The sequence below is a fragment of the Scyliorhinus canicula genome, chromosome 15, assembly GCF_902713615.1.
Source record: "Scyliorhinus canicula chromosome 15, sScyCan1.1, whole genome shotgun sequence".
Lineage (NCBI taxonomy): Eukaryota > Metazoa > Chordata > Chondrichthyes > Carcharhiniformes > Scyliorhinidae > Scyliorhinus > Scyliorhinus canicula.
The window spans coordinates 37,024,968-37,041,881 of NC_052160.1; the positions used below are offsets into that span (position 1 = coordinate 37,024,968).

Below are 16,914 nucleotides of genomic sequence, written 5' to 3' on the forward strand. Positions count from 1 at the left end.
CAACTGTACCTGGGACAGAGAGATAACTGTACTTGGGACAGAGAGACAACTGTACCTGGGACAGAGAGACAACTGTACCTGGGACAGAGAGACAGCTGTACCTGGGCCAGAGAGACAGCTGGACCTGGGCCAGAGAGACAGCTGTACCTGGGCCAGAGAGACAACTGTACCTGGGCCAGAGAGACAACTGTACCTGGGACAGAGAGACAACTGTACCTGGGACAGAGAGACAACTGTACCTGGGACAGAGAGACAACTGTACCTGGGACAGAGAGACAGCTGTACCTGGGCCAGAGAGACAGCTGTACCTGGGACAGAGAGACAACTGTACCTGGGACAGAGAGACAACTGTACCTGGGACAGAGAGACAACTGTACCTGGGACAGAGAGACAACTGTACCTGGGACAGAGAGACAACTGTACCTGGGCCAGAGAGACAACTGTACCTGGGACAGAGAGACAACTGTACCTGGGACAGAGAGACAACTGTACCTGGGACAGAGAGACAGCTGTACCTGGGACAGAGAGACAACTGTACCTGGGACAGAGAGACAGCTGTACCCGGGACAGAGAGACAACTGTACCTGGGACACAGAGACAGCTGTACCTGGGACAGAGAGACAGCTGTACCTGGGACACAGAGACAACTGTACCTGGGACAGAGAGACAACTGTACCTGGGACAGAGAGACAACTGTACCTGGGACAGAGAGACAGCTGTACCTCGGACAGAGAGACAGCTGTACCTCGGACAGAGAGACAGCTGTACCTGGGACAGAGAGACAGCTGTATCTGGGACAGAGAGACAACTGTACCTGGGACAGAGAGACAACTGTACCTGGGACAAAGAGACAACTGTACCTGGGACAGGGAGACAACTGTACCTGGGACAGAGAGACAACTGTACCTGGGACAGGGAGACAACTGTACCTGGGACAGAGAGACAACTGTACCTGGGACAGGGAGACAACTGTACCTGGGACAGAGACAACTGTACCTGGGACAGAGAGACAACTGTACCTGGGACAGGGAGACAACTGTACCTGGGACAGGGAGACAACTGTACCTGGGACAGAGAGACAACTGTACCTGGGACAGAGAGACAACTGTACCTGGGACAGAGAGACAACTGTACCTGGGACAGAGACAACTGTACCTGGGACAGAGAGACAACTGTACCTGGGACACAGAGACAACTGTACCTGGGACACAGAGACAACTGTACCTGGGACAGAGAGACAACTGTACCTGGGACAGAGAGACAGCTGTACCTGGGACAGAGAGACAGCTGTACCTGGGACAGAGAGACAACTGTACCTGGGACAGAGAGACAACTGTACCTGGGCCAGGGAGACAACTGTACCTGGGACAGAGAGACAACTGTACCTGGGACAGAGAGACAACTGTACCTGGGACAGTGACAACTGTACCTGGGACAGAGAGACAACTGTACCTGGGACAGAGAGACAACTGTACCTGGGCCAGAGAGACAACTGTACCTGGAACAGAGACAACTGTACCTGGGACAGAGAGACAACTGTACCTGGGACAGAGAGACAGCTGTACCTGGGACAGAGAGACAACTGTACCTGGAGACAAAGGAACAACTGTACCTGGGACAGAGAGACAACTGTACCTGGGACAGAGAGACAACTGTACCTGGGACAGAGAGACAACTGTACCTGGGACAGAGAGACAACTGTACCTGGGACAGAGAGACAACTGTACCTGGGACAGAGAGACAACTGTACCTGGGACAGAGAGACAACTGTACCTGGAGACAAAGGAACAACTGTACCTGGGACAGAGACAACCGTACCTGGGACAGAGAGACAACCGTACCTGGGACAGAGAGACAACTGTACCTGGGACAGAGAGACAACTGTACCTGGGACAGAGAGAGAGACAACTGTACCTGGGACAGAGAGACAACCGTACCTGGGACAGAGAGACAACCGTACCCGGGACAGAGAGACAACTGTACCTGGGACAGAGAGACAACCGTACCTGGGACAGAGAAACAACCGTACCTGGGACAGAGAGACAACTGTACCTGGGACAGAGAGAGAGACAACTGTGCCTGGGACAGAGAGACAGCTATGCCTGGGACAGAGAGACAGCTGTACCTGGGACAGAGAGACAGCTGTACCTGGGACAGAGAGACAGCTGTACCTGGGACAGAGAGAGAGACAACTCTGCCTGGGACCGAGAGAGACGACTGTGCCTGGGACAGAGAGAGGGCCAACTGTGCCTAGGACAGAGAGAGACAACTGTGCCTGGGACAGAGAGAGAGGTGACTGTGCCTGGGACTGAGAGAGACGACTGTGCCTGGGACAGAGAGAGACGACCGTGCCTGGGATAGAGAGGGACGACTGTGCCTGGGACCGAGAGAGAGACGACTGTGCCTGGGACCGAGAGAGAGGTGACTGTGCCTGGGACAGAGAGAGACGACGGTGCCTGGGACAGAGAGAGACGACTGCCTGGGACTGAGAGAGACGACTGTGCCTGGGACAGAGAGAGACGACGGAGCCTGGGACAGAGAGAGGTGACTGTGCCTGGGACAGAGAGAGACGACTGCCTGGGACAGAGAGAGGCGACTGTATAATACAGCACAATATACAACATATAATATTGACTGGAACCTCCTTAGTGCAAATGGTTTGGATGGAGCAGATTTTGTCAGGTGTGTGCAGGAAGGTTTCCTGACTCAATATGTAGATAGGCCGACTAGGGGGAGGCCATATTGGACTTGGTGCTCGGCACTGAACCAGGCCAGGTGCCAGATGTCTCGGTGGGAGTGCATTTCGGTGACAGTGACCACAACTCCTTGACCTTTACCATAGTCATGGAGAGGGATAGGAACAGACAGTATGGGAAGGTATTTAATTGGGGGAGGGTAAATTATACTGCCATTAGACAGGTGCTGAGGAGCATAAAGTGGGAACAATTGTTCTTGGGGAAGTGCACAACAGTAATGTGGGGATTGTTTAAGGAGCACTTGCTGCAAGTGCTGGATAGTTTTGTCCCACTGAGACGAGGAAGGAATGGTCAGGTGGAGGAGCCTTGGATGACAAGAGAAGTGGAGCTTCTAGTCAGGAGGAAGAAGGAAGCTTACGTAAGGTTGAGGAAGCAGGAATCTGACACGGCTCTAGGGTAGCCAGGAAGGAACTCAAAAATGGACTGAGGAGAGCTAGATGGGGGCATATAAAAGCCTTGGCGGGAAGGTTTACGGAAAACCCCAAGGCATTCTACACTTATGTGAGAAATAAGAGGATGATCAGAGTGAGAGTAGGGCTGACCAGGGATAGTGGAAGGAACTTGTGCCTAGAATCTCAGGAGATGGGGGAGGCCCTAAATGAATATTTTGCTTCAGTATTCACTAGAGAGAGGGACCTTGTTACTCATGAGAACAGTGTGAACCAGGTTAATAGACTCAAACAGGTTGATATTAAGAAGGAGGATGTGCTGGAAATTTTGAAAAGCATCAGGATAGATAAGTCCCCTGGGCCCGACGGGATATACCCAAGGTTACTACGGGAAGTGAGGGAGAAGAATGCTGCTCCATTGGCGATGATCTTTACGTCCTCCCTCTCCAGTGGAGTAGTACCGGATGATTGGAGGGAGGCGAATGTTGTTCCCCTGTTCAAGAAAGGGAATAGGGAAATCCCTGGGAATTACAGACCCACATGTCTTACATCTGTGGTGAGCAAAATATTGGAAAGGATTCTGAGAGATAGGATTAATGATTATTTAGAAAAACATAGTTTGATTAAAGATAGTAAGCGTGGCATTGTGAGGGGCAGGTTATGCCTCACAAGCCTCATTAAAGACTTTGAGGACGTGACAAGACACATTGACGAAGGTTGAGCAGTGGATATGGTGTATATGGATTTCAGTAAGGCATTTGATAAGGTTCCCCATGGTAGGCTCATTCAGAAAGTTAGGGGGCATGGGATACAGGGAAACGTGGCTGTCTGGATACAGAATTAGCTGGCCGAAAGACAGCGAGTGGTAGTGGATGGAAAGTATTCCGCCTGGAGGTCGGTGACCGGTGCTTTCCCGCTAGGATCTGTTCTGGGACCTCTGCTCTTTGTGGTTTTTATAAATGACTTGGATGAGGAAATGGAAGGGTGGGTTAGTAAGTTTGCCAATGACACGAAGGTTGGGGAAGTTGTAGTTGGTATTGAGGGTTATTGCAGATCACAACAGGACATTGACAGAATGCAGAGCTGGACTGAGAAGAGGCAGTTGGAGTTCAACCTTGATAAATGTGAAGTGATTCATTTTGGAAGGTCGAATTTGAATGCTGAATACAAGGTTAAAGGCAGGATTCTTGGAAGTGTGGAGGAACAGAGGGATCTTGGGGTCCACGTACATGGATCCCTCAAAGTTGCCACCCAGATTGACAAGGTTGTTAAGAAGGCGTATGGTGTGTTGGCTTTCATTAACAGGGGGATTAAGTTTAAGAGCCACAAGGTTTTGCTGCAGCTTTATAAAACCCGAGTTAGACCACACTTGGAATATTGTGTCCAGTTCTGGTCGCCTCATTATAGGAAGGATGTGGATGCTTTGGAGAGGGTACAGAGGAGATTTACCAGGATGCTGCCTGGACTGGAGGGCATGTCTTATGAAGAAAGGTTGGGGAGCTAGGGCTAGGGCTTTTCTCACTGGAGCGAAGAAGGCAGAGAGGTGACTTCATAGAGGTCTACAAGGTGATGAGAGGCATGGATAGAGTGGATAATCAGAGACTTTTCTCCAGGGTGGATGTGGCTGTCACAAGGGGACATAATTTTAAGGTGATTGGAGGAACGTACAGGGGAGATGTCAGAGGTCGGTTCTTTACACAGAGTGGTGAGTGTAATGCCAGCAGAGGTGGTGGAGTCAGAGTCATTAGGGATATTTAAGCGACTCTGAGACAGGCACATGGACAGCAGTAAATTGAAGGGGTGTAGGTTAGGTTGATCTTAGATTAGGATAAATGGTCCTAATAGCATAACATCATGGGCGGAAGGGCCTGTAGTGTTCTATGTTCTATATCACCTGATCTAGGACCTGAAGCTGCTTCAGCTTAGCACTGGCAGCCTGCAGATCCTGTAGTCTTGACCCACTGGTGCAATAGTAGAAGTGCAGGAAGCTGGTGCAATGTGACATTTAACTCTAACCCTATGGAAATTGCCTGTTAGTTGTTAAATAAAGTGGTGTCCACTCCGGCATCAGCATGGCAGGGTGTGACTCTGAAGTGTGGAATAACAGGGTTGATTTATAAACTGGGGCATGATGAGTTGGGGCCATGATGTGTATAATGGTGGGTGGGGCCTGCGCTGTGTAACGGTGGGGATGGGCCATGAACTGGATCTGGATGAGAATGTAAAGAGTTTAGGAAGCCTAGACACTTTTCCTGTAGGGAGAGTTTCCTGAAGCTCCCAATCATCTTGTAAACATCCCTGGTAAGGAAGCCTGTCAGCAGCTTACATATTTCGTACCGTGTTGGCATATGTGTGAACTCGCGAGATGATGTAAGCAGGCCAGACACATCTTTTTTTATGTAACTTCATCAGGAAATTAGTTGGATTCAAAAAGGCCTCTGCCCCTCAGGCCTCAATCATATATGCAGTGTAAATCCTATGAACGTAATCCCAGGTAACCCTTCAAGACTCTAACCCCTGCCCTTCTGATCTCTATCCCTCAGTTTCTCTGACCCCTTTTGCCGAAGGTGACCCGAGGGCAAGACAAACATGGTGGGACCTGGCATAAATGCTATCGTGCCCTATTAATTGGCCCCACGGTATTTTCTGAGCTGGGGGCTCAGAATGGAAGATGTTCGGTTTCTTGGAACTAATACTCCTAAATGGGATAAGTTCATTGAAAAAATCCAGCACGTCTCTTTTTGAATTGGTCCCCTTTAGGGGTGATGCAGTGATTTCAGTCCACGGTGCAGCAGAATTGTTCCCAAGCCTAGTTTTCCATACTAGACCAATAGAAAAGGCACAGAGTGGACCAGATAAATCCTTGTTGCAGTGTTCCTGCCCATCTGGGTTGAGGAATTCTGGAACCACCTTCATTCAGTGCCAACTAAGTTCGGAATTTCACCAGTTGAATCTGGGATTTTTAAACTACAGCACAGGTTAGTGCCTCGATGCTGATGTACTGCATCATTTCCAATGTTGGAAATTTGTCACAAGTAATGCCACAAACAATTGTTGTATTAATTCTTCCCCTGAAATACAGGTGCTGCACAAACACCAAAGCTCAATGTTGCAACACAAGACCCTATCCGTCACACCACAATCAATTCCCAGCACTTTCCAGAGCCAACGCACAACATTAAGGATATCATCAAGCAATATGAGCAGCCGGCTACTCCGAGGAAAACTGGGACAGTCAGGTAAAACTGAGTGTGCCATGCCGATTGTAGGCCTCAAAGAGGCCTGGGCGGCAGGATCTGGTTTTGCAACCATGGTAGGGCAATTTAGAACGAGAGGTCACAGATATAGGTTAAGAGGCGGTAGATTTAGAACTGCAATGCGGAGGAACTATTTCTCGCAGAGGGTGGTGAATTTGTGGAACTCGCTGCCCCATAGTGCGGTGGAATCTGAGTCATTTAAATGGTTTCTAGAAGGAGGTAGATATATTTAAGAAACGGGTTAAAGGGATTTGGGGAACAGGTGGGGAGGTGGATTTGAGACCAGGAAGAGATCAGCCATGATCTGATCGAATGGGGGAGCAGGCTCAAAAGGGCTGAATTGCCTACTTCTGCTCCTAATTCCTATGATCCTATTACATGGGTGGGCATTACCACTGTGAACCCAAACTATAGGGATGAATGCCAGCAGAAAGCTTGGGGCTGCTTGGAAATGGTTACATTGACAGGTTTTGCAAAATGATAGGGCCTGGGAAGAAATTTAGCCCACTGGTATTCTGTGCAATGGGAACAATAGGACAGTGGTTTGATCATTGGAATTCTGTGCAACGGGACAGGGATTTGATCCTAGCGCTGACAGAATTCCCAAACACATCTGTAGTTTCCCAGTAGAACACAATAAGTGACGCATGACTGAAGATTGTAATAAACTCAGTGTGTGGAAAAGGCTGAACACTGATGTTCCCTTGTTGCCAGAAAAGAAGGTGGGAAGGTATTCGCCAAGAAAATGGACCCTCATGAAGAGGCTTTGTTTATCTTGAAAGGACAGAAAATGCCACGTGTCTCCCAGGTAACGTAACATCATTGATGAATAGTTGGAGTCTGGAACTTTATTTTACACAGCTGGTAGCTTTTTGAAGTTTAATGCAGACATTAGTGGGCAGATCAGATGAATGTTCTGTTCAAATTGAAAACTGGAAAAATAATGGGCATGAAAACTTGCAAACAGCCATTCTCTGCCCGCTTTATATTCCCATGGGATCCCTGGTGCTCCCATTGAGGGAGTGGGCAGAGTCCGTGGCTGAAGAACAAGAGGTAGGAGCTGGACTGTCAGCCACTTGACAGTTGGCAGTGGTCATGTGTCTGAACCAGCTGTGGTCGGTCAATCATATGAGGACACGTTTAAAAAGGACGGCCTTACTCAGTAAAATGGACAAAATAACATTCTGCTGCAAAAGAACATGTTGCCTGAGAGCCACACAGTTGTGAATATGTTTCGCAGCTAATGGTTCATTGCTATTGTGGGGGACTTACTTTATAGATTGGCAACTGCTTGTAACTCCAAAGGTTACAAAAAATCAGAAGGAAATGACTGTCTTCCTTAAAATGTGTTTTGTTTCCTGTCTGTTGCTGGTTTTTATATTTTTTAAGTCAGTCGTGACAGTTTAGGTATGATATAGGCCCTTGTAGCCCGGCGGAGGATTCTTCTTCAGTGGAAGGATGCAAGGCCCCCAAGCGTGGAGGCCTGGATCAACGATATGGCGGGGTTTATCAAATTGGAGAGGGTGAAATTTGCCCTGAGGGGATCAGTACAGGGTTTTTTCAGGCGGTGGCAGCTTTCCTGGATTTCCTGGCAGAACGGTAGGGAAAAGAAAGGCCAGCAGCAGCAGCCCTGGGGGGGGGGGGGGGGGTCGTTTCGGTGGGTTGGGTTAAAGGGGCGTGTACATGTGTTCTTTGGTTATGACGGGTGTTAATCTCTTTCTTCTTTTTGTATTTAACGGGGGGGGGGGGGGTTGTTCTTTTTTGTTTTTCTTAATTGTTAATATTTTCTGTTATTGATATTTTGTGAAAATCTGAATAAAAATTATTTTTTTAAAAAGGTATGATATAGGCACAAGGTATGAGATTTTTATATGACTAGATCAAGGCCTCAAGATTCAGCAAATCGTTCATGGCACTTGCAGTCCATGTCCATCAGAAATGGTGGGAGGCCTGGGAGTTAGGCCTCAAGATTCCTGGACACTTGTATGGGAAACAAAATATTATTCATCTTGAGTGTGGCTCCAAATACCATTGGAATGTGACCAGGAGCCTCCTCAATGCCCATTCTGGGTCCACCAGGTGGCTGTTACACCAGGAGACAAGCACACTAGCCCACCCTGGGGGTATCAGTTTCACCTTAACCCCGCAAGGAACCCTACAACTTCAGTGGAGGATTAATGGGACGGGGATTGTCCCACAGGGGCTGCAGCGGGTCAAGAAGGCAGCTCACCACCACCTTCTCGAGGGCAATTACGGATGGACAATAAATGCTGGCCGAAGCAATGACGCCTACATCCCATAACTGAATAATTTTTTTAAATGGGGCAATTGCTGGTGCTGGCCTTCCAGTAGGATAGATGGCTAGACCTATGCTGCTCCCCAAGCCCAATTCCCCCCAAACTCCCCCACCCAACCTCCTTCCCACTCCTCCACCTCTCCCCCACACCCCAACTAACTGGGTGGGATGCCACATGTCACAATGTGATAGCGGGTTGATAGGAAAAGCTTGGACAGAATGATGACCCGCATCAGGCTGTGTCCTTTGAGTAGCTGTTCTGATGGCGGGGCGGGTAATTTGGGAAAATAGAATTGGCAAAGGTTGATCCTTATTGTTTCTATTTTGCTGAAACAGAAACCAGCGACGCCCGCACCGTCACAGGAAAAGAGTTCCAAAGAAACTGTTGCCATGGTGAAGCCTGTCAGTGGCATGACACAGAAGAGCAGCACTCGACCTGTGCCAGCTGTCTCTGCCAGGCACCCTGTGTTCTCGGGAGGTCAGTGGCAGGCTACAGCTCCATTCGCTTTAGATAAAGTCATCAGGCATCCTGATCCCCCGCAGTTTCGAATGACACAGCCCCTGATTATCCACACACAGCATGTTGTGTGGCATGAAACCTCACAATGAAGGATGGGCTGGTTGTAGAACTCAGTCAGTGGGTGATGTCGTGCCAATTCCTATTCCATTCAGTGTCCAATCAGAGTAACGCTCAGCTCACTAGTTAAAAGTTATGAAATGTAACCAGGACTGCACATGGAATTAACTGAATTGGGATGTTTTTTCTTTGTTAAAGACATATATATTTGTTGTACCACCTTCTCTGTTAAGAAACTAAAATTCTTGTCCAGAGGATGCACTTGATATACTCTAAGCTGTGTCTCATCATGCTTCGGAGTTACATTTAAATATCACTTATACAGATAATTACTACATATACCTGACCTTCCAGTCCTCCCTGGGCTATGCGACAAAGGCAACTATAAAAGAAAATTACAAATATAAAGTATGAATTTCTATATAGATATGTAACTAAGAAAAGAGTTAACATAGTGGAACAGTAGTGGTCTGCTGTACCTTGGACAAGCACTGCAGTATAGAGGACTGTAAGCTGCAGGAAGAGGAAGGTGACGACCACACTGTGGGCGAGATTCTCCACAAATGCGTGTTTCACGGCAGCCTTCACGCCCGTTCCCGGGACCCGATTCTCCCCCCCCCCCCATCGGGGCTCGGAGCGGGACCCCGGGAATCACGGCGTCGCGGCCTTAACGACCGTTGTTAAGGCCGCGCGCCAAGATGACGCGCGGCCGGCTCCAACCCGCGCATGCGCGGGTGACGTCATCACGCCATTGACGGAACCCGAGCATGCGCGGTTCCACATTTCTCCACCGCCGCCCGACAAGATGTGGCGGCTTGATCTTGTCGGGCGGCGGATGGGAAATAGTGCGTCCCTTTTGGACGCAGGCCCGACGATCGGTGGGCACCGATCGCGGGCCTGTCCCCTCCCGAGCACAACGGGCATCCAGCGCCAGTTTTTACGACGGCAGCGAGCAGGTGTGTTTGCTGCCGTGAAAAAACGGGCATAAAGGCCCGGCCGCTCGGCCCATCGGCCGCGGAGAATCGCCGCCCGCCATAAAAAACGGCGAGCGCCGATTCGTGACGTGGGTTGGGCGAGGGGGGGGTGGGGGGGAGAATATCGGTAGAGCGTGAAAAATGTCGGGAGGCCCTCCCGCTATTCTCCCAACCGGCGTGGGCAGCGGAGAATCGCGCCCACATCTTTGGAAGAGGAGCCTGATGTGGCCAGTGCCCCTGCAGCCCCACACCTAGCTGCCAGAAATGTCTGAGGAAGCCTCATACAAGCACAATTCAGCTCTGAGGCTGTGTAGTCATGTAGTTCACCAATGCTAAACACACTGCCCATTCCAATAGCACCCCACCACTCCTCCAAACCCTACAACCACCATAAAATACAAAGTATTCCCACAATCAATAGCCCTTACATTTCACTGGCATTCAATGCTCACCTACTCCTATTGTATCATTTACCGTAAAGCTGATGAGCACTTGTCAATCTCTCCCTCAACGTCCGCAAAACTAAGGAGCTGGTCATTGACTTCAGGAAACAGAGTATCGTACACACCCCTGACTGCATCAGTGATGCCAAGGTGGAGATGTTTGACAGCTTCAAATTCCTAGGTGTGCCCATCACCAACAATCTGTTCTGGTCCACCCACGTCGACGCTACGACCAAGAAAGCACAACAGAACCTATACTTCCTCAGGAAACTAAGAAAATTCAGCATGTCCACATTGACTCTTACCAACTTTTACAGATGCACCTCAGAAAGCATCCTATCTGGCTGCATCACAGCCTGGTATGGCAACTGCTCGGTCCAAGACTGTAAGAATGTATGGAGAGTCGTGAACACAGCCCATTTGTATTTATGTATATCCTATGTTTTTTCATGTGTGGAACAATCTTTCTGGACTGTACGCAGAACAATACTTTTCACTGTACCTCGATACACGTGACAATAAATCAAATCCAAATCGGGCGAGAAGCAGCATTGGAGATGACTGAAGAAAGGAGATTTGATATAAAGATGATAGTGCAGAAGTATTTACAGTTAATTTGGTACATTAACACACTTCTTTTTTTAAATAAACAATTTTATTGAGGTAGTTTTTGGCTTTATAAACAGTTACAGACATCATCAGAAAGAAAGCAAAAAAGGCAAAAATGTGCAAACATCCATGTACTTTCAATACTTCAATCATAACATATTGCACAAGCCCACTCCTCTCCCACCGGTACTACCCGCCATATTTTCCCTCCTACTCTACTCTACCCCCCCAAAACCCCTGCTGACGCTCACTCTACCGCAAAGAAGTCAATAAATGGTTGCCACCTCCGGGCGAACCCCTGCACAGATCCCCTCAAGGCGAACTTAATTTTCTCCATACCCAGGAAACTCGACATGTCCGCAAGCCACCACTCAGTCTTCGGGGGCTTTGAGTCCCTCCACGCCAATAGTATTCGTCGCCGGGCTATCAGGGAAGCAAAGGCCAAAACATCGGCCTCTTTCTCCCCCTGGACCCCCGGGTCCTCCGAAACCCCAAAAATTGCCACCCCTGGACTCATCACCACCCTTGTTTTTAGCACCCGGGACATGACCCCCGCAAATCCCTCCCCGTCCTCCTCCCCACTCCCCGGCGCCCCATCCCCCTCTCCCACCCACTGGGGCAAGCCGGCTCCAGTGTCTTCTGCGAGCTGCACAAAAAGTACAAACCAGCCCAAACAGGAAAACAAAAACAGAAAAAAGAGGAAAAGCACAAAAATAAACCCAAAAAACAAAACCCCCCCATAAGAAACAAGAGAGACCACAACAAAAAAAAACAAAACAAAAGGGGGAACCCCCCAAACCAATGTCCATGAACAAAGGAAAGAGTCCCAAATGTTCCGCTTGGCCCCTTTGGCCCAGCAAACCGTTGAGCTGCAGTCCAGGCACATTCGGCGTTCCTTCCCACAGTAATCCTCGGGCCCTAATTCGCGTCCTTGGGGCCTCCTTTCGGGACCAGCCCCAGGTCCCTCACAAAATCCATCGCTTCTTCGGGCTCGGAGAAGTAGTGGTGTTGACCCTGGTGCGTGACCCATAGACGAGCTGGGAACAGCAGACCAAACTTCACGTGCTTCTTGAACAGCACCTCCTTGACATTCTTAAAGGCTGCTCGCCGCCGAGCCACCTCCTGGCTTAGGTCCTGATAAATGCGGAGAACACTGTTGTTCCACGTGCTGCTCCTGGCGCTCTTTGCCCACCGCAGCACCCGCTCCTTGTCCACGAACCTGTGGAACCTAATCACCATCAGGCGGGGGGGTCCGCCCGGCCGCCCCTGCCTTGCCTGCACTCTGTATGCCCCCTCCAGCTCCGGCGGTCGCGGAAAGGCTTCGGCCCCCATCAGCTGCTTCAGCAGGTCTGCTACAAACGCTGCAGCATCAGCTCCCTCAGCCCCCTCCGGGAGGCCGACCATCCTCAGATTATTCCTGCGGACTCTATTCTCCAGCTCCTCCACTCTGTCCAGCAGTCTTCTCTGCCGCTCTTTCAGGCCGTCAACTTCTAGCGCTGCAATCGTCTGCGCATCCGCCTGCTCCTCCACCGCCTCTCCCAGCTCCTTAACTTTAACATCCTGCGCGTCCAGCCTCTGGTTCAGCTGATCCACCGCTTTCTGGATTGGGTCCAAGCTGTCCCGCTTCAGCGCTTCAAAACTGGACTTCATTACCTGGAGCATGTTATCCAGTGCCTGCTGGATTGCTGAGTCCAGGGTCCGTGTGCCCGCCATCTTAGGTCCCAGGTAAGTTTCTTCAGGTCCTTGTCTCTGTCCCTTTTTCTCCTTTTTCTGCCTTCTGGACTCTCGCTGTTCCATATGCCGCAGCCCGCTCCTCAGCGCCTTCGCTGCCGCTTTCCTTCGCCCAGCTCCTTAAATTTTACCTTCTGGGCCTCTGAAGTGGGTCCAAGTTGTCCTGCTTCAGCAACTCCAAAACTTATTTTCTTCTCCTGGAGGAAGGAAGGTCCGTGGGTCCGCCATCTTACTTTCCAGGTCCGTTTCCTCTGCTCCTTGCCTCCGTCTCTCTCTCTCTCTCTTCCCCTACCTGCTGGCCTCCCACGTTTCCATCGCTGTCAGCCCGCTCTCCAGCCCTTTCGTGGCAGCCTTTTTGCCTTCCCCGAGGTCCCGCTATCGCGGGGAATCAGCTCCAAAGCCCCGCAGGAGTGAGAGCCGCCGAATGTGCGGCTCACTCAGGCATCGCTGCCACTGGAAGTCCCATTAACACACTTCTAACAACCCAAGTGAAACTACAGTTCTACTTTTCCCATTTCTTCCACCTGGTGTTACCCTTGCAGCTTCAGAGCTTTAACAAAACTGCTTTGTTCTCCAGCTCTGATCAGCTGCTCTTGGCCATTGTCTTCTGGGTTTTGGAGCTTATGTGACCCTGCTGAAGACTGCCCACCTACACCTGTGCAGGGACAGACCTGGTCATTGGGAATAGAGTTAGTATGTGGGGCTCGGACTGAGGGAGAGGCGAGGGGGAAAAGAGTGGGAGTACTTGTGCAGCGTCCCTACTTCAATGTGCCCTTTCGCCAGCTCCCTTCTCATGGCCTACTCTCATGTCCCTGCCAGTCACGAGTTGGAGGGCACTTTGCTGCACTTCAGATAGGCACTGAATAGCCAACGTGAGGCTTTCCTCCATCCTGGTTAAACTGGCAGACTGAGCGTATAGGCCATTCGCCAGGGCCAGCAAACATTTAGTTTCCTCCCGTGTCTGATTCTCCATGTCAGTAACCACTCTTTCCATGGAGGTGAACATAAGATTAAATGCGTGAGATAACCGGGGCGGTTCAGCATTGAGCCTCCATTATTACAGTTGCTGTCTTATGTTCTGACAAAGACAGCACGGATCCATTCTGATCCCTGCTGGAATCCCTTTAAATAGTGAGGCTTGAACAGTCAGGTAAGGGTCGTGATCATGCCTGTCTGCTCCAATTGTCTGCACGCTGGTGCAAGCAGATCCATCAGTTACAATTCTGTCCAAAGGGTAACATTGCTTGAATATGTGTTGTAAATCGTCTGCTTCTCTTTGTGTCCATTTAACGATTCAAAAGCCCAGTTGTTGTGAGGTGCAAACAGGCATGGATTGGTCAGAATGTGTTGTGGCATCTTGCACATTGGAATGAACGTGCCTGTGAATGAAGAGGTGTAAAATGGGCTGCCATCTCCATCACACAAAGCTTGTGTGTGTGTATTTATGAAACGGGTTCTGTGTGCATCATTGTGACACAGCCTGAGTGATGTGAAGGAGTAAAATTAAGCAAGTTCTTCCTTTCTTTCTTCCACTTGCACCTCCCAGCCTCGGTTTCTCGGGAGCTGACAGGAGAAGACGAGAAGATCCAGACACAGCTGCATGGGCAGCCCTGCGAGGGATACTACGCCTATAGCAAAATGCCCTGTGACATCTACATCCGCAAAGAGGTACCAGGACCTGGGTAGTCGTAGCACTGCAGAAAATTAACAAAAGCTGACAACAGCCACAAATATTGCCCTCCCTCTATGCCTAATAACTCATGAAGATGGGAGGCACGCAGTGGGACAGGAGGAAAGCATTAACTCACTTGCAGTTATATCCAGTCTAAGGCCGCTCTCAGATCCTGAGGCAGAATCTGTTTGGTGGGCTGGGAGGGGGCTCAAGGGGCAAGGAGTGGACTCACAGAGCTGCAATTGAGACTTGGGTAGGGATGGGGAAGAAGGGAGCATGGGCAAGATTTGGGCTCCAGGGAACTCGAGCGGTTGGCCGCAGGGAAGTGGGAATGGACCACGTGGGACTGGGATTGGGCCCTGTGGGACTAGGATTGCACTGCGGAGAACTGGGAATAGGCCACATAGGACTGGGATTGGGCCACAGCGAATTGGGAATGGACCACATGGGACTGGGAATGGGCCACATTGTGCTGGGAATGGACTTGTACGCAGAGAACTGTCCATTATCTCCCGTTGCCACCAGACTGCAATCAATGTTTTGAAACAAGTCACAGCTCAGGCAAAATATGCTCAGTTGAAGAGGTGTTGTGTGAGACTACATTTGCTGGGCACATTCCTGTGCTCAGTCATTTAGTAAAGGCAGAGATATAGGCTCCTGTTCGTTCCTCTTCATATTGTATTTTTTCCCCCTGCTTCAGGTGTTTTACCCCAAGGACTCTTTCCACAGCCCTGTCATACTGGATCTTATTTTCAAACAGGTAAGTAAACGAATGGAATCCCAGTTTCCTTAAACATAGGACATTGAATTTTGAGCAATCTCTCTCAGGTCTGTGCCTCCCTGTCTGGATTGGCTCAGTATGCCTGATCCCAAGTTCGAGTCTGACTTACGCTAGTGTTTGTGTGCTGTGGTGTCTTTTAGATGTATTTATTATTTTCTCTGTCTCCCTGTACCGGTCCAGTTTTTAATACTCCGCCCCAAGATATACATTACCAACGGAAAATTTTGTTCTGTTTGTCACAGGTCAAGTTTGAGTTTTCGAGAGCAGCTAACATATATTACATATCTAAACTCTAGTTGTGTTTAATTTTATGTAAACAAACTGATCTATTGTTTGGGAATTTCCTGCATTTTTGTACAAGAGGGGTTTTAGAGCCCTTTGATGAGGATTATTCACTTACCAGCAGCTTCTGCATTCTTCAACTTTCTCTCCCCTTCTCCTCTCAATCTAGACGCTCAATGACTGTGTTGCTCTCGGCAAGATATTATATTTGAGCATGAGATATCTTTCTTGATTGAGGTGATTTTGTGATGATTAAATTTTTAATTTCCTGCACTCTGCAGCTACTTTATTGGATGGGAAGCTTTTTTCTTTTTAAACCAGCTTTTAACCAACCCCATCTGCTATCTGACTACCCGTCTTCGCGAGGATTCGTTTGCCCGAAGCTCGGCTGTTTCAGTGTGGTTCTTTAAGCATTTAGAGTTCCAATAGTTGATCAATAGCTATAATTGCGCTGCCCGCTATGTGAGAAAAGAGCCGGCTGTAACGGCTTGGTCATTGTGAGGCCACATCAAAATTCATCAGGATTTTGGCAAAGTGTTAAAACAGAAAATAGTCATTCTGTTATGAAAGAATGGATTAAATTCTATTTTAGAAACTAAGCAGGAATCAGAGCCCCAACTCTCAAGTGTGTTTCTGGCCAATCTTTGGGCCTTAAGTTTTATTTTAAAATTGCAAAACCAAAGGCAAGGCTAAAAACCATTTGCGGATCGTAACTATGACTAATCTAATCCTCTTCCCAATTACTGTTGGGATATACAAGTCAAATTTTGCTTCTCCTCTGAGATTATTTTACTCTCCTGTCACCACCAATTGCAACCCAGCACTGAAACAGCTACAGGCAGCTCAGAATCAAGATCAAAACTAAACTTTTTGGATGTAAAAGAGGTAGATGCATCCCCATCAATGCTATTCTCTGTGATGTGGAGATGCCGGCGTTGGACTGGGGTGAGCACAGTAAAAAGACTTACAACACCAGGTTAAAGTCCAACAGGTTTGTTTCAAACACTAGCTTTCGGAGCACTGCTCCGAAACTGCACCTGAGGAAGGAGCCATGCTCCGAAAGCTGGTGTTTGAAACAAACCTGTTGAACTTTAACCTGGTATTGTAAGACTTCTTATTATTCTCTAACTGGCCAGTAGGAGGTGCA

General features: G+C 49.1%; 1 protein-coding gene across 1 annotated transcript in view; it reads left to right on the forward strand.

Moving 5' to 3' along the window:
* Positions 1-16,914, forward strand: part of myo15aa (myosin XVAa) — a 205,720-nt gene that overhangs the window by 129,340 nt on the left and 59,466 nt on the right. The window contains 5 exon segments of the mRNA XM_038821008.1: positions 6,228-6,384; positions 7,117-7,210; positions 9,035-9,176; positions 14,579-14,700; positions 15,405-15,464. Of these exon segments, the coding sequence (XP_038676936.1) occupies positions 6,228-6,384; positions 7,117-7,210; positions 9,035-9,176; positions 14,579-14,700; positions 15,405-15,464 (575 nt within the window).